At 47.8% G+C, this 18,536-nt stretch overlaps 1 protein-coding gene across 4 annotated transcripts in view; it reads left to right on the forward strand.

The window, feature by feature from the left end:
- Positions 1-18,536, forward strand: part of HNRNPAB (heterogeneous nuclear ribonucleoprotein A/B) — a 126,229-nt gene that overhangs the window by 72,929 nt on the left and 34,764 nt on the right. For 2 of the 4 annotated variants that reach the window (XM_063928315.1, XM_063928314.1), the window contains exons 2-4: positions 5,420-5,637; positions 14,758-14,926; positions 15,030-15,188. In XM_063928315.1, the coding sequence (XP_063784385.1) occupies positions 5,420-5,637; positions 14,758-14,926; positions 15,030-15,188 (546 nt within the window). Of the gene's footprint in view, positions 1-4,993; positions 5,102-5,419; positions 5,638-14,757; positions 14,927-15,029; positions 15,189-18,536 lie in introns of those variants that run through there. The other 2 variants (XM_063928317.1, XM_063928316.1) reach the window with 2 other exon arrangements.

An 18,536-nucleotide genomic window follows, 5' to 3' on the forward strand; every position in this document is an offset into this window, starting at 1 on the left:
GGTAAAGCCGACTTTAGGAAACGGCGAGGGGGAGACGTCTCGAATTCTAATTTGTACCCCTGAGATATCACCTGAAGGATCCAGGGGTCTACTTGCGAGTGAGCCCACTGCGCGCTGAAATTCATTGAGACGGGCCCCCCACCGTGCCTGATTCTGCTTGTAAAGCCCCAGCGTATACTGAGGGCTTAGCAGAGGCGGGAGAGGGTTTCTGTTCCTGGGAACTGGCTGATTTCTGCAGCCTTTTTCCTCTCCCTCTGTCACGGGGCAGAAATGAGGAACCTTTTGCCCGCTTATCCACGAAAAGACTGCGCCTGATAATACGGCGTCTTCTCATGTTGAGAGGCGACCTGGGGTACAAACGTGGATTTCCCAGCTGTTGCCGTGGCCACCAGGTCTGAAAGACCGACCCCAAATAACTCCTCCCCTTAATAAGGCAATACTTCCAAATGCCGTTTGGAATACGCATCACCTGACCACTGACGTGTCCATAACCCTCTACTGGTAGAAATGGACAACGCACTTAGACTTGATGCCAGTCGGCAAATATTCCACTGTGCATCACGCATATATAGAAATGCATCTTTCAAATGCTCTATAGGCAAAAATATACTGTCCCTATCTAGGGTATCAATATTTTCAGTCAGGGAATCCGACCACGCCAACCCAGCACTGCACATCCAGGCTGAGGCGATTGCTGGTCGCAGTATAACACCAGTATGTGTGTAAATACATACATTTCTATCAGCAGGATCCTTAAGGGCGGCCATCTCAGGAGAGGATAGAACCCTTACAAGCGTGTGAGCGCTTTATCCACCCTAGGGGGTGTTTCCCAACGCACCCTAACCTCTGGCGGGAAAGGATATAATGACAATAACATTTTAGAAATTATCAGTTGTTATCGGGAGAAACCCACGCATCATCACACACCTCATTTAATTTCTCAGATTCAGGAAAACTACAGGTAGTTTTTCCTCACCGAACATAATACCCCTTTTTGGTGGTACTCGTATTATCAGAAATGTGTAAAACATTTTTCATTGCCTCAATCATGTAACGTGTGGCCCTACTGGAAGTCACATTTGTCTCTTCACTGTCGACACTGGAGTCAGTATCCGTGTCGGCGTCTATATCTGCCATCTGAGGTAACAGGCGCTTTAGAGCCCCTGACGGCCTATGAGACGTCTGGACAGGCACAAGCTGAGTAGCCGGCTGTCTCATGTCAACCACTGTCTTTTATACAGAGCTGACACTGTCACGTAATTTCTTCCAACAGTTCATCCACTCAGGTGTCGACCCCCTAGGGGGTGACATCACTATTACAGGCAATCTGCTCCGTCTCCACATCATTTTTCTCCTCATACATGTCGACACAAAGTACCGACATACAGCACACACAGGGAATGCTCTGATAGAGGACAGGACCCCACTAGCCCTTTGGGGAGACAGAGGGAGAGTTTGCCAGCACACACCAGAGCGCTATATATATATATACAGGGATAACCTTATATAAGTGTTTTTCCCCTTATAGCTGCTGTATCATTTAATACTGCGCGTAATTAGTGCCCCCCCCCCTCTCTTTTTTAACCCTTTCTGTAGTGTAGTGACTGCAGGGGAGAGCCAGGGAGCTTCCCTCCAACGGAGCTGTGAGGGAAAATGGCGCCAGTGTGCTGAGGAGATAGGCTCCGCCCCCTTATCGGCGGCCTTATCTCCAGTTTTTTTATGTATTTTGGCAGGGGTTAAATGCATCCATATAGCCCAGGAGCTATATGTGATGCATTTTTTGCCATCCAAGGTGTTTATTATTGCATCTCAGGGCGCCCCCCCCAGCGCCCTGCACCCTCAGTGACCGGAGTGTGAAGTGTGCTGAGAGCAATGGCGCACAGCTGCAGTGCTGTGCGCTACCTTGTTGAAGACAGGACGTCTTCTGCCGCCGATTTTCCGGACCTCTTCTGCCTTCTGGCTCTGTAAGGGGGCCGGCGGCGCGGCTCTGGGACCCATCCAAGCTGGGCCTGTGATCGTCCCTCTGGAGCTAATGTCCAGTAGCCTAAGAAGCCCAATCCACTCTGCACGCAGGTGAGTTCGCTTCTTCTCCCCTTAGTCCCTCGATGCAGTGAGCCTGTTGCCAGCAGGTCTCACTGAAAATAAAAAACCTAAACTAAAACTTTCACTAAGAAGCTCAGGAGAGCCCCTAGTGTGCACCCTTCTCGTTCGGGCACAGAGATCTAACTGAGGCTTGGAGGAGGGTCATAGGGGGAGGAGCCAGTGCACACCAGATAGTCCTAAAGCTTTCATTAGATGTGCCCAGTCTCCTGCGGAGCCGCTATTCCCCATGGTCCTTTCGGAGTCCCCAGCATCCACTAGGACGTTAGAGAAATATATATATATATATATATATATATATATATATATATATATATATATATATATATATATATATATATATATATATATATATATATATACACACACACCTAAACACACACACTCCATTCAGTGTCCCACGGCCGCCGCTGCAGCATCCTGGGACTGTAGGGAAGGGACCCGGCAGATGAAACTCAGTGCAGCAGGTAATGGCATCCCCAATTTGCCGCAGCTCATGCTGGCTTATCGGGGCTAATAGGACACCCCCAGGCAATATCATTACCCATGATAATGTGCCGCAGGTGATTGAATTTCCCCCATAGTGAGGGGCTTCCAATTGTTTGTTGCATGCCCATAAGTAATGGCAGCCCAACAGAGCTATTCAATTGTAATGCAAATGGAAATGAGTTCTGCGGTTGCCTATTGCTTATCACGCCCAAAAGCACTGGGTTTAACGGTGTAAAGTATCTAAATCTGTCTAAACTATTGGGCATGCTGCCGGAACAACAGTTTGGACGCTCCAACAATTGTTTGCAGATTTCTGCTCGCCACCTCAAAATGCTGCAGTCACCTCAGAAATCATGCAGTCATGGCAAGAAAATGTAATAATTCCATTGGGCGCCTTTTACTTTTCTCTCTCTCTCTCTCGCTATATAGATAGATTTTTCTATTTTTCCAACACACACGTACACGCACACACACACACGTATGTAAATACAGCACTGGTCATGCACCCATATCAGCAACCATCACAACCCCATATCCCCTGCTGAAGCACACAATAGGCCCTTCAAAAATTTCAGCTCCAGGCCCATGAGGACCTTAATCTGGCACTGTATTGTCGTATATTCTAAAGTATCCAGTCAGAGTTGACTGTCAAAATGTTGCAAATGCATGACAACAATCACAATATTGACATAGCATTTAGTGCTAAATCTAGGATAAAGGCTAAAATAGTGAATAAAGCATAATGACCTGATACTACACCCATTATAACAGATTAGTATACTGTTTGGCAGGAGACGCTGAAGAAATGGCCAGCGCATAACCTCACTGCTGCCAACATTGCACATCTATCTCGCAAATAAGAGGTGTGCAGGGCAGTGTATGATGTTTGGCCTATAAAGTCCTCCAGAGCTTATTTGCAATGCAGGAAGCAAATTAGAGGATGGAGGGCAGTTTAAACTGCCCTCCTACCTACAGACATTTTAACATCCTTTACAAAAACGTAAAACATTTTAAAATTCAATTTGCCATTGTTGCTCCTTCTACTGAAATAATATGTAAATATAATTTAAAAAAAAAAAAATCTGCACTGCCAACTATATTTACGGATGGTGTAATGGTTAGCATTACTACCTCACAGCACTGAGGTCATGGATTCAATTCCCACCATGGCCTTAATTTTGTGGAGTCTGTATATTCTCCCTGTACTTGTATGTGTTCCCACTGAGTACACTGGTTTCTTCCCACAATCCAAAAATATACTGGTAGGTTAATTGGCTCCTTACAAATGAACCTTAGCGTGTATGTGTGTACATGTGGTAGGGAATATAGCATACCTACCAACATGACCACCTCCTGGAGCGACAGAATGCTCTGCTCCTGGACTTTTCTCTTAATGTAGGATTGTCTGCACCTGTTTTAAACAGGTTAATGGATAAGAAAGGTGTTGGCAATCATAAATTAAGAAGTCCAGGAGCAGAGCATTCTGCTCTACCTGGAGAGGGTCATGTTGGGAGGGGTGTAGTACGGTATGCCGGCACTCGGGCTCCCGGCGACCAGCATACCGGGAGCCCGACCGCCGGCATACCGACAGCGTGGCGAGCGTAAAGGAGCCCCTTGCGGGCTCGCTATGCTGCGCTACACTATTTTATTCTCCCTCCAGGGGTGTCGTGGACCCCTGCAAGGGAGAATAGGTGTCGGGATTCCGGCGCCGGTTTACTGTGCGCCGGGCTACGGACATTCGGCATACTGAAGACCACTCGTTTGGGAGGTATGATATAGCGTTTAAGCTCCACTGGGGCAGGGACTAATGTGAATGGCCAATATTCTCGGTGAAGCGCTGCAGAATGTGTGTTACATAAAGAAACTGGTAATAATGTTGCAAAGAAACAGTTATTATTCAATGTACCCACTATAGACCAATCGGTAACATATATGCTGCCCGTTACTATGGAAACAAGGCACATGAAATCATATATGCAGTAATGTAAAGTCACAAAATACACATCTGCTCCCTGATCACGCTATGGTGCTGGGAGACATATACTGTATATACTAGTGACCCATATAGATGGAGGAGACGGCCATTTTATGCAGCTGCAGTGGGAATCTCACTCCACACAGGCTATACAGAGTATACGGGCAGAGATACTGTATACACAGCACGCCGTATTAAGATGTTATTGCCCCTGGCTCAGGAATACGGGAAATAATGCGGCACATCCCGCTGACTGATAGCTGCGGAGATTTGCTGCCGGGCCGGGGCGAGACTAGAGCGGCCGCGACGGGCACCGACAAATCTCGCGATGTCTCCCTTACTGGCGGCCAACCCTTCCACCTCCGTGAGGCGAACTCGCCAATCGCAGCCCTGGATGAACACGACGGCGACCTCCCGGCGTCCAATAGCAGCGCGCCGTCTTCCCCGGTGTCCCGTTCCGGCTCTATAAAGCTAGCCACGAGTTGGCATTGTCGGGAGAGACCATTTTGGAGAAGTTGAATCCGTCGCGGAGCTCGTGTAAGGGCACAGGCGGCCTCTCTGGCCACTAGGCACGGGAGCGGGTGCGAAGGGGGCGCTCTGCGGGCGGGAGGCGCCTAGGCCCGGTCACCAGCGCGCGGTCTCCCTTCTTGGCGCAGGCCTGGTTGCGCGGCGTAAAAAATGGCGCTTCTGTTCTCCGATTACAGCGATCGCCGCCTGCACAAGCGCTGGATGTGCGAGTGGCAGCGTGTGGGGGGTGGTGGTGCGCGCTGGGGCCTCTACTGCCGCCTTCTGGCCGCGGCTCTGTTCCCGCACCGCTAGGCCGCTCTCTAACGCCTTTCTCCTTTTGTCCTGCAGGCGTTGTGTTCATACATCGCGGTAACAACAATGTCTGACGCCGAGCAGCAGTACATGGAGACCTCCGAGAACGGCCACGAAGCCGCTGAAGCCGCCGACGCTAGTCAAGAGGCGGTGGAAGGCCAAAACGGCTCCGAGGGAGATCAGATCAATGCAAGCAAAGGAGAGGAGGACGCAGGGTGCGTACCTGATATTTCTTCCCCTTTAAATAAAGGAGTGTAAGTTACCTACGCAATTTTATTCAATTTATTATTACTGTATTTCTCTGTATCACTGGTGGGGGGGTTGGGGGTTTTGTACATGGTATGGGAGCCATATCCTCCTTTGTTCTGCCTGCTATTGTTGGCGCCATCTGGTGCAGGGGGGCAGGGAGGGCATCAGCCGGTTCATGTTCCATTTATTTGTCTTTTGTGTGATAAGTATATTGTATTTACTAATGCAAGTATTGCCAATATAAGACCAGATTGCAAACATTGGGACTACATTATGCTTGGTATTTCTATAATTGGTGTTCACATTCAAATTGGCATTTAGCTGGCATACTGGTCATGTACTACTGTATGGGGACTAATCTCTTCAGGGCAGGCTAAAGTATAATGCATTATGGCCTATGGGCCTTTTTTCTGCTATGGTTTACATGTGCTATTGTACAGATGGTTGTGTACACGCTTTTGTAGCCATAAGGTAGTAAACCTTCCCACGTGCCATTTTATTCTTGTACAAAATGAGTTTTCTATTGATCTAACATGAACATGCTGGAATCTTTATTTATGAAATATTTCAAATGTGCTTTATAATAGCATTCCTTTTGTAAGTTAGCTTTGACTAGCAAAATGGGTGGGGGTTGATTCAATTGCGACCGAAGACATCTGCCCGGCCAGTCAACAGCTGCACCTTATGGAAGCTCATACACGTGCAAAACTGCTTGCTGCCCCATAGTGTTTGGGTAGATGCTAGAATCAAGTGGGCTAAGGGACCTTTTCCGTAAGGGGGAGGAGTTACGACACAAGGGGGAGAAGCTAGGCCAGCGGGATATTTCCTCTACTATCCACGCCACCAACTATTACCTTTAGTAATCAGGTGGCGAGTGGAGCGAGTCAGGGTACTTTTCGGGTACCCTGTTCGCCTGTAGCTCCTCCCCCTGGTGACGTGTCTCCTCCCCTAGATACGTCAGAAGGTCCCTTCTCCCACTCCGAAATAGAATCAACCCTTGGCAGTCCTGCTAGAAATGTGTAAGAACACCCATGCATGTGTTTCTCCTGTCTAGACTTTTCTATGAAGGATCCACTGAGTTGTATGCATGTAAACACTGCCCAGCTCCACCTTACATTATCTGTTTCCAGTGTTAGGTGAGCATCAGTGGATCATGATTCAGTGTATTCACATTTATACCTAATTTTAGTAGGTGAGATGCAATAAGAGGCTGTAAGTGCCAAATACACTATTTCACATATTCAGTGACCATCTGTATGTGTGAAAGCAGACAAATCTGTTATCTGCCAACATTTATAGTATGGTGACAGAATATCATTGAGATGTTTAAACTGGGCTTTTGTAGCGGTTTCTGCAGAATTTCCTGCAGCTGACGGAGTCTCGGGTTGCATGTGAAATCTTGAATGTTTGCGAGGTCTCGTGCATGCGTAGTGAGTTCAGATGGGTGGTAAGACTCTGCACTAGGCTGCACTGTGGGTCTGGCACAGATCGATGGAGTTTCACCTTCCCCTAAGTGTTAATACAGATCGCCATATTGTCACTAGTGAATCTCCCCCGTAGTGCTTAATTTATGCTTCAACACAGATGTATTTGCTTGCCTTTAATATGTAAAATGTAGGAAAGCCAAAAAGAAGCATAATATATTCAAAGTTGTACTGTTGCAGGACTATAGTTATTTCCTAAGGTCTTTTCAGAATTAGAAATAGGTTTGCCCTTCTCTGGTCTGGGATTATACATGTTGGCCACAATTGGTTTAATGGTGCTGCAAACATCGCTATTACTTTTAATGTTTGTTATATCAGGACCTATTGACTTTAATGTTTGCGTAACACACCTTCTGTAGTACATGTCTGCAGTAGTATCTTTTTGCTCTTTCTCTGACGTCCTAGTGGATGCTGGGGACTCCGTAAGGACCATGGGGAATAGCGGGCTCCGCAGTAGACTGGGCACTCTAAAGAAAGATTTAGTACTATCTGGTGTGCACTGGCTCCTCCCTCTATGCCCCTCCTCCAGACCTCCGTTAGAATCTGTGCCCGGACAAAGCTGGGTGCTTTTAGTGAGCTCTCCTGAGCTTGCTAATAAGAAAGTATTTTAGTTAGGTTTATTTTCAGAGAGCTTCTGCTGGCAACAGTCTCTGCTACGAGGGACTGAGGGGAGAAAAGCAAACCTACTAACTGCGGATAGGTTGCGCTTCTTAGGCTACTGGACACCATTAGCTCCAGAGGGATCGAACACAGGACCTGACCTTGTCGTCCGTTCCCGGAGCCGCGCTGCTGTCCCCCTCGCAGAGCCAGAAGACAGAAGCCGGCAGAAGCGGAGAAGACATCGAAATCGGCGGCAGAAGACTCCTGTCTTCACATGAGGTAGCGCACAGCACTGCAGCTGTGCGCCATTGCGCCCACACTAACCCACACACTCCGGTCACTGTAGGGGGGGGGGGCGCCCTGGGCAGCAATTGTTACCTCCTGGCGAATGCTGCATATAAACAGTGGCACGCTGTTATATGTATGAGTCCCCGCCATTTATTTTACATGAAAACGCGGGACAGAAGCCCGACGCTGAGGGGGCGGTGCCTTCTTCCTCAGCACTCACCAGCGCCATTTTCCTGCCACAGCTCCGCTGAGAGGAAGCTCCCCAGGCTCTCCCCTGCAGAATCACGGTAGAGGGGTAAAAAAGAGGGGGGGCACATAAATTTAGGCGCATTAATCATTATACAGCAGCTACTGGGTAAACATTAAGTTACTGTGTAATCCCTGGGTTATATAGCGCTGGGGTGTGTGCTGGCAAACTCTCTCTCTGTCTCTCCAAAAGGCCTTTTGGGGGTCCTGTCCTCATTTAGAGCTTCCCCTGTGTGTGTGGTGTCGGTACGAGTGTGTCGACATGTTTGACGAAGAGGGCTATGTGGAGGCAGAGCAAGTGCAGTTGACTGACGTGTCGCCGCCGACGGTGCCGACACCTGATTGGATGGATATGTGGAAGGTGTTAAATGATCATGTAAACTCCTTACATAAAAGGTTGGATACCTCGGGTCAGTCAGGGTCTCAACCCATGCCTGATCCTACAGCGCAGAGGCCCTCGGGGTCTCAAAAGCGCCCACTATCCAAAATGGTTGACACAGATGTCGACACGGATTCTGACTCCAGTGACGACGATGATGCAAAATTGCAACCAAATATGACAAAAGCTATACGTTATATGATTATAGCGATGAAGGCTGTTTTACACATATCAGAGGTGAACCCTGTCCCTGACAAAAGGGTTTATATGTATGGGGAGAAAAAGCAAGAGGTGACTTTTCCCCCTTTACATGAGTTAAATGAGTTATGTGAAACAGCGTGGGATTCCCCAGATAAGAAAGTCCTGATTTCCAAAAGGTTACTTATGGCGTACCCTTTCCAGCCTGAGGACAGGGTGCGCTGGGAATCCTCCCCTAGGGTAGATAAAGCTCTGACACGCTTATCTAAGAAGGTGGCCCTGCCGTCACAGGATACGGCCACCCTAAAGGATCCTGCAGATAGAAAGCAGGAAAGTATCCTGAAATCTGTTTATACACATTCAGGGACTCTACTGAGGCCGGCAATTGCGTCGGCGTGGATGTGTAGTGCTGTAGCAGTGTGGACAGATAATCTGTCTGAGGAAATGGATACCTTAGACAGTGATACTATTATGCTGACCCTGGGGCATATAAAAGACACTGTCCTATATATGAGGGATGCCCAGAGGGACATTTGCCTACTGGGCTCTAGAATTAATGCAATGTCAATTTCTGCCAGGAGGGTCCTGTGGACTCGGCAGTGGACAGGTGATGCCGACTCCAAAAAACACAAGGAGGTGTTACCTTACAAGGGTGAGGAATTGTTTGGGGACGGTCTCTCGGACCTGGTTTCCACAGCTACTGCTGGGAAGTCAAACTTTTTGCCATACATTCCCCCACAACCGAAGAAAGCACCGTATTACCAAATGCAGTCCTTTCGCGCACAAAGAAGCAAGAAGGTCAGAGGTGCTTCATTTCTTGCTAGAGGCAGGGGCAGAGGAAAAAAGCTGCACCTTACAGCTAGTTCCCAGGAACAGAAGTCCTCCCCGGCTTCCACTAAATCCACCGCATAACGCTGGGGCTCCACGGGTGGAGCCAGGGGCAGTGGGGGCGCGTCTCCGACATTTCAGCCACCAGTGGGTTCGCTCACAGGTGGATCCCTGGGCTATACAAATTGTCTCAGGGATACAAGCTGGAATTCGAGGTGATGCCCCCTCAACGTTACCTAAAATCGGCCCTGCCAGCTTCCCCCATAGAAAGGGAAGTAGTGGTAGCGGCGATTCACAAGCTATTTCTCCAGCAGGTGGTGGTAAAGGTTCCCCTTCCTCAACAGGGGAAGGGATACTATTCCACAATGTTTGTGGTATCGAAACCGGACGGTTCGGTCAGACCTACGGTATATTAAATTTAAAGTCCCTGAACATGTATCTGAAAAGATTTAAGTTCAAAATGGAATCGCTCAGAGCGGTCATTGCAAGCCTGGAAGAGGGGGATTTTATGGTGTCTCTGGACATCAAGGATGCTTACTTGCATGTCCCCATTTATCCGCCTCATCAGGAGTACCTCAGATTTGTGGTACAGGACTGTCATTACCAATTCCAGACGTTGCCGTTTGGTCTGTCCACGGCACCGAGAATATTTACCAAGGTAATGGCAGAAATGATGGTGATCCTGAGAAAGCAGGGAGTCTGTTATCCCATACTTGGACGATCTCCTCATAAAGGCGAGGTCGAGGGAGCAGTTGCAGATCAGCGTAGCGCACTCACAGGAGGTGTAGCAACAGCATGGCTGAATTCTAAATATCCCAAAGTCGCAGCTGATTCCTATGACGCGTCTGCCCTTTCTGGGCATGATTCTGGACACAGACCAGAAGAAGGTGTTTCTCCCGACTGAGAAGGCTCAAGAGCTTGTGACTCTAGTCAGAGACCTCTTAAAACCAAAACAGGTGTCGGTGCATCACTGCACGCGAGTCCTGGGAAAGATGGTGGCATCATACGAGGCCATTCCCTTCGGCAGGTTCCATGCGAGGATCTTTCAATGGGATCTGTTGGACAAATGGTCCGGATCGCATCTTCAGATGCATCGGCTGATCACCCTGTCCCCCAGGGCCAGGGTGTCTCTTCTGTGGTGGCTACAGAGTGCTCACCTTCTCGAGGGCCGCAGATTCGACATACAGGACTGGGTCCTGGTGACCACGGATGCGAGCCTCCGAGGGTGGGGGGCAGTCACTCAGGGAAGAAACTTCCAAGGGTTGTGGTCAAGTCAGGAAACTTGTCTGCACATAAATATCCTGGAACTAAGGGCCATATTCAACGCCCTGAGTCAAGCGGGGGCCCTGCTTAGCAACCAACCGGTGCTGATTCAGTCAGACAACATCACCGCGGTGGCTCATTTAAACCGCCAGGGCGGCACAAAAAGCAGTCGCGATGGCGGAAGCCACCAGGATTCTTCGGTGGGCGGAGAATCACGTACAAGCACCGTCAGCAGTGTTCATTCCGGGAGTGGACAACTGGGAAGCAGACTTCCTCAGCAGGCACGACCTCCACCCGGGAGAGTGGGGACTTCATCAAGAAGTCTTCATTCAGATTACAGATCGATGGGAACTGCCACAGGTAGACATGATGGCATCCCGTCTCAACAAAAAGCTGCAACGGTATTGCGCCAGGTCAATAGACCCTCAGGCGATAGCTGTGGACGCCCTGGTATCACCGTGGGTGTTCCAGTCGGTCTGTGTTCCCTCCTCTTCCTCTCATTCCCAAGGTACTGCGAATCGTAAGAAGAAGAGGAGTGAGAACAATACTTAGTGTTCACTCTAGGCTGTTTTAGCAGGGCGCGGCGCCCTGCCCGTTTTTTAACAGGCAAAACCCGCCCTGCCCCTTTTGCGGCACCCTGCTAGAACAGCCGCCCGCTCCCTGCCCTCCCGGCGTGTATAGATGCCGTGCGCATGCGCGCGGCATCCATTCACGCATTGGGAGAGGGCTGGGGGAAGCCCAGCACCGACGAAGGTGCTAGGCACGCCCCCAACAGTGACGTCGCCGGCCACAGACGCTCTCTATAGTAGCGTCTGTGGGCCGCACCGCCCCCTAAAATGACGGAGGCGTGGCCACGCCCCCTAATTTGCGTGGCCGCGCTGCGTTTGACGGCTTGGCGGTTGAATGCCGGATCCTAGCGGAAAAAGGCATTCCGGAGGAAGTTATTCCTACGCTGATGAAGGCTAGGAAGGACGTAACAGCAAAGCATTATCACCGCATATGGCGAAAATATGCTGCTTGGTGTGAGGCCAGGAAGGCCCCTACAGAGGAATTCCAACTGGATTTCTGCACTTTCTACAGTCTGGAGTGACTGGGTTTGAAGTTGGGATCCATAAAGGTCCAGATTTCGGCCCTATCCATTTTCTTTCAAAAGGAACTGGTGTCTCTTCCTGAAGTTCAGACGTTTGTTAAGGGGGTGCTGCATATTCAGCCTCCTTTTGTGCCACCTGTGGCACCTTGGGATCTCAACGTGGTGTTGGGTTTCCTAAAATCCCACTGGTTTGAACCACTTAAGACCGTGGAGCTAAAGTATCTCACGTGGAAGGTGGTCATGCTATTGGCATTAGCTTCGGCTAGGCGTGTGTCCGAATTGGCGGCTTTGTCATATAAAAAGCCCCTATCTGGTTTTTCATATGGACAGGGCGGAATTGCGGACTCGTCCCCAATTTCTGCCAAAGGTGGTGTCATCTTTTCATTTGAACCAACCTATTGTGGTGCCTGCGGCTACTCGTGACTTGGAGGATTCCAGGTTACTAGATGTAGTCAGGGCTTTGAAGATTTATGTAGCCCGAACGGCTGGAGTCCGGAAAACTGACTCGCTGTTTATCCTGTATGCCCCCAACAAGTTGGGTGCTCCTGCTTCAAAGCAAACCATTGCCCGCTGGATCTGTAACACGGTTCAGCAGGCTCATTCTGTGGCTGGATTGCTGCATCCAAAATCAGTGAAAGCCCATTCCACAAGGAAGGTGGGCTCTTCTTGGGCAGCTGCCCGAGGGGTCTCTGCATTACAGCTTTGCCGAGCTGCTACTTGGTCGGGTTCAAACACATTTGCAAAATTCTACTAGTTTGATACCCTGGCTAAGGAGGACCTTGAGTTTGCCCATTTGGTGCTGCAGAGTCATCCGCACTCTCCTGCCCGTTTGGGAGCTTTGGTATAATCCCCATGGTCCTTACGGAGTCCCCAGCATCCACTAGGACGTCAGAGAAAATAAGATTTTACTCACCGGTAAATCTATTTCTCATAGTCCGTAGTGGATGCTGGGCGCCCGTCCCTAGTGCGGACTTTCTGCAATAAGTGTATATAGTTATTGCTTAATAATGGGTTATGTTATGTTGGCATCCATTGTTGATGCCCATGTGGTGTTCATACTGTTGACTGGATAAGTGTATCACAAGTTATACGGTGTGATTGGTGTGGCTGGTATGAGTCTTACCCGAGATTCCAAAATCCTTTCCTTATAATGTCTGCTCTTCCGGGCACAGTTTCCTTAACTGAGGTCTGGAGGAGGGGCATAGAGGGAGGAGCCAGTGCACACCAGATAGTACTAAATCTTTCTTTAGAGTGCCCAGTCTCCTGCGGAGCCTGCTATTCCCCATGGTCCTTATGGAGTCCCCAGCATCCACTACGGACTACGAGAAATAGATTTACCGGTAAGTAAAATCTTATTTTTTCCTACTTTAACTTTTCTTTCCTCCTATGAAAGTGACATTGTATCGTCTATTCCTTATGTTAAATGTGTGAATTACAGCTGCAGTCTCCGCATTGGCCCTGACTATTTACAGTTATTTAGCATCAGCAAATGGGAAATAGTGGTACTTTAATTTCTCATGTATGGTCATCACTGCACATACTGCTGTTCAGTAACTTCCTGCATCAGGCAGTGTCACAAACAGCTATTGGTCCCCAAGTAACTGCTGAGAATCAGAACATCTTTCCCTATGGCTAGATTGGCCCAGAACCATGCATAGATGGCATGATAATGTTTTTAATAAAGCAATGACTTGTTAAGGAGCTTAACATGTGTAAGCTATCTGCTTGTTTATTGCTTCTGTTAACTGGAGAGGCTTCACCTAGCAACTTTACTAAAGTGACAGAAGGATTTCTCTTTCTCTAGCATGCCTTAACACTCAAATAGCTGTCTGACATCTAAGCTAATGTGCTCAAATGCAAGGAAGTAAAATGAGTATGCTGTTAAACATTTTAAGGGGGCAGTTCATTTAGCAGTGATGGCCGTGAGGTAATGTTGCCTCCAATTTTTTTTTGGCACCTCAAGACTCGACGTGTCATTTTCCTCAAACTCCATACAGGTGCGCAGGAAAATTTATGGGGTAGTGATGTGTGCTACTGCATATCACTGGTAATTGAATTGCCCTTCAACATTTTGGTTATTAGAAACTGGCCATAGAAAACATTTGGCAAGATATTTAGCCATCTTGTATTTGCTTCTGTAGACCATAAAGTGATTCATGTTGAGTGACTTTATGGGGGGAGTTCAATTGTTTTAATCATGCTGCTAATTAGTGGGTGCCCAATGGAACAGTTGAATTGTTGCTCTGTTCAGGTGCAAAAGCTGCGGATGAACCCATTTCTGTTTGCAGCTTCCTTGGGAATCAATCAAGTGTGAGAAACCTGTGATTTGGGTGCCCTAACAAAGGCTTTAGATGGGTTTAGCTGCCTGATATGGCAAAACTGTTTTTTAGGCGCGAGAAGCACAATAATACCTAGACAATCGGATTGCTCAATCAGGTGCCCATTAACTAGCGTTGTGATAAAAACAATTGAATCGCCACCTTAGAATGGAAGTTAAGTGACCGCAGTTCATGAACCTTCTGAAAGGTGCTAAGATTACCATATGTCCAAAAACTATCTTTGAAATGTTCTGCTACCACTGCATATATAAAAGCATTGTTTCCTCCTTTCTGCTAACTAGTGAATGCCACTAACCCCTTTTATTATAGCTTTATCTTGGACTAATACCTACTCTCCTGGGCCTATGACTTTCAGTGCTAAGATTCTGTCTAATGTTCCAGTTTACATTATCACAATTAAATATTTTTAGGAAAATGTTTGTTGGTGGCCTCAGTTGGGATACAAGCAAAAAGGACTTAAAAGATTACTTTTCTAAGTTTGGTGAAGTGTCAGACTGCACAATCAAGATGGACTCCAATACAGGTCGCTCTAGAGGTTTCGGATTTATCCTGTTTAAGGATGCTTCCAGCGTTGACAAGGTTTGTCTGCAACGGTGTTAAACTTTTTTTTTTTCTTGTTTCAAAAATAACTTTATGCTAAATAGTTCAGTTTTTAAAGTACCTTTACTTTGCTATACTGCAGGTTTTGGAACAGAAGGAGCACAGGTTGGATGGGAGGCTGATTGATCCCAAAAAGGCAATGGCAATGAAAAAAGACCCAATAAAGAAAATTTTTGTTGGAGGGTTAAACCCAGAAGCGGGAGAAGATAAGATTAGAGAATACTTTGGAACGTTTGGAGAGGTAATAATTATTGGGGAATAGAATGAAGCGGTGTATGTGTTCTTCAATAGTATGTTGGGCAGCTCTGTAGCCGGGTGGAAATAACCGAAGCATTCTAGGCTTTGACAGCCTTTGTATTGCACCTGTCACTGTGTATGCTTATTCTTGTGTAGGTAATCATTAACAGACAACAGTAGTAGTCAAATGTGAATTTTGGAGGGGGAATGGCCTTTATCCCTTAGGGGGGAATTGCATTATCTCCACCCGGCCTCCTGTTTAAAGTGACAGGAGATTTCAGTGGCAATATGCAATTGATGCTGTGTTTCTCCGGCAGGGTCCACAGGTTATCCGCAGGATAACAATGGGATATGATGGAGCGACAGCGGATTGGCACTAGTCGTTCAAAGCTATTTGGCCTCCTAGGATGCAACGGGCCCGTCCATATATCCCCGCCTACTGGCTCAGGCAAATCAGTTTTTTGTTTGGTGCGGCAGGAGCCGGCCCATGGTCAGAGGGCTGATGGGTTTTTTTTTTTTTTAGCAGCCCTAAGCACTTATTTTATTTTTATAGTCTTACTAGTCTTTTGAGTAATCTTTCTAAACAGCGTCTTATACTTATATTAGAAAGAGTCGCTCCAACAACTCTCCGCCAAGTCGGGACAACGCTTACCCACGAGTACAGTACTGTTTCTGCGGGCGTGACTTGGATATACTAGCAGGTCCAGCAGATGTTACCAGGCTGTCGCCGAAGCACGGGGAGGTAAAGCATCAGTTCCACTTGGCTAGATGGAAAACGGACACAGCCGCGCACTGTTTTGGGAGGAGACTACCAAACAGTAGCTGATGCGGCTGCCACCGAGTGTGAACCAGGGCTAGGCCTTAGGCATCATAGGATCCAGGAATAGCATGAGGCCGCGATCCCTAGGGTTGTCAGCAGGGGGAGTCAGACGCTCGCCTCTTGTATATGAGTCTGTATACATTTACTGTTTTTCGCATTGCGTCTTAATACGTTAGATCTTTTTAAACGTGATCCGTAATATGTTCTCCTACATAGTGTTCACGCTAGGCTGTTTTAGCAGGGCACCGCGCCCTGCCCTTTCTGCGGCGCCCTGCTAAAACAGCCGCCTGCTTTCTGCCCTGCCGCGCACATGCGCGCGGCATCCATTCACGCTGTGAGATAGTTTGGGGGAAGCCGAACACCTCCAGTAGGTGTGTGGGCTGAACCGCCCACTTGTATTGCGTGTAATTGGCCACGCCCCCTATTTGGCATACGCGCGCACTTTTGCCCCTCACGGACCTGCGCCCTGCCTTGCCAGTCGCCTACAGTGAACACTACTTCATACTTTAAGAATGTTTGTAGTTGAAGATGTGCTCATATTCCTAATGTATAACTTGTGACTGACTGCTAGTGTGATTGCTGAATTTACTATGCTTGTCAGTTTTTTCTGATCCTCAATGCTGGTGCATGGGTAGGGTCAGATTGTATGTCACTTTAGAAAGTTTAAAGTGATTACAGTCACAAAATTGTATAGTACACTGTGAAAGTGCTGATTATTTATCATGTGTAAGAGCGGCAAAGGTGAGTAAGGTACACTCGCAGCAACACCAACACTCAGATCATGGTTGTCTCGCAAAACTCTATTATCCTCTCAGGATCTGGTTCAGGATGGTTTGTGTGCAAATTTAAGTTTTCAGCAAAGTACAAGGCAGATCCCTGTACAACGTCGGGTACAGATGGATCCACCTTGGGCTATGTTTGCACAGACCTTGTCCAGTATAGCTGAACGGATAATTCCTACAGCTTCAGTACCAGGAATAGGTTACACTATTATTAACCCTTACATGCAGCTCTCTACCTACGGTATATCATTTCCCCCAGCAGCTTCTCAAAAGAAACAAGCTGATAAACCGATGGTAAGTAAATCTTCACCTTCACTGGCTACACATGAGGCAGAGGAGGATTCATCGGAAGATGAAAGCTCAATTAATTCTACTTCGGCATACGAAAAAGAGTAAGAAGGTCTCGGCTCAGTGGATATAGCCGAGTTAATTAGCGCAATGAAAGCCATTCTATCCTTAGAGGATTCAGCAGAGCTTGTGTTAAAAACCAAGGCACCTGTTTAAACGTCCCAAAACAGTGAAGACTGAGTTTCCAGAGTCAGATCAGCTGACTGAAATCATGGAAGAGGCTTGGGCTACACCCAATAAGAAAATTAGAATTCCAAATAAATGGAATTCCGATTATCCTCTTCCAGCTGGGGATTGTTTAAAAAGGGAGGTGGCTCCTAAAGTGCCACAGATAGGAGGGTGGATGGGTTTCTAAACCGTTTTTTCCCTGTCTGGGGCATTCATAAGGCCAGCCATGGCTTCATCTTGGATGGCAAAGGCAGTGGCTGCCTGGGCTGATACTTTGGAAGGAGATTTTCCAGTGGCTTATAGAGAGCAAAAAATAAGAATTTACTTACCGATAATTCTATTTCTCTGAGTCCGTAGTGGATGCTGGGGTTCCTGAAAGGACCATGGGGAATAGCGGCTCCGCAGGAGACAGGGCACAAAAGTAAAGCTTTTCCGATCAGGTGGTGTGCACTGGCTCCTCCCCCTATGACCCTCCTCCAGACTCCAGTTAGGTACTGTGCCCGGACGAGCGTACACAATAAGGGAGGAATTTTGAATCCCGGGTAAGACTCATACCAGCCACACCAATCACACCGTACAACTTGTGATCTAAACCCAGTTAACAGTATGATAACAAAAGGAGCCTCTGAAAGACGGCTTCCTACAACAATAACCCGATTTTTGTAACAATAACTATGTACAAGTATTGCAGAATAATCCGCACTTGGGATGGGCGCCCAGCATCCACTACGGACTCCGAGAAATAGAATTATCGGTAAGTAAATTCTTATTTTCTCTATCGTCCTAGTGGATGCTGGGGTTCCTGAAAGGACCATGGGGATTATACCAAAGCTCCCAAACGGGCGGGAGAGTGCGGATGACTCTGCAGCACCGAATGAGAGAACTCCAGGTCCTCTTTTTGCCAGGGTATCAAATTTGTAGAATTTTACAAACGTGTTCTCCCCCGACCACGTAGCTGCTCGGCAGAGTTGTAATGCCGAGACCCCTCGGGCAGCCGCCCAAGATGAGCCCACCTTCCTTGTGGAATGGGCATTTACATATTTTTTGCTGTGGCAAGCCTGCCACAGAATGTGCAAGCTGAATTGTACTACAAATCCAACGAGCAATAGTCTGCTTAGAAGCAGGAGCACCCAGCTTGTTGGGTGCATACAGGATAAACAGCAAGTCAGATTTCCTGACTCCAGCCGACCTGGAAACTATATTTTCAGGGCCCTGACAACATCCAGCAACTTGG

Source organism: Pseudophryne corroboree, chromosome 6, assembly GCF_028390025.1.
Source record: "Pseudophryne corroboree isolate aPseCor3 chromosome 6, aPseCor3.hap2, whole genome shotgun sequence".
NCBI lineage: Eukaryota > Metazoa > Chordata > Amphibia > Anura > Myobatrachidae > Pseudophryne > Pseudophryne corroboree.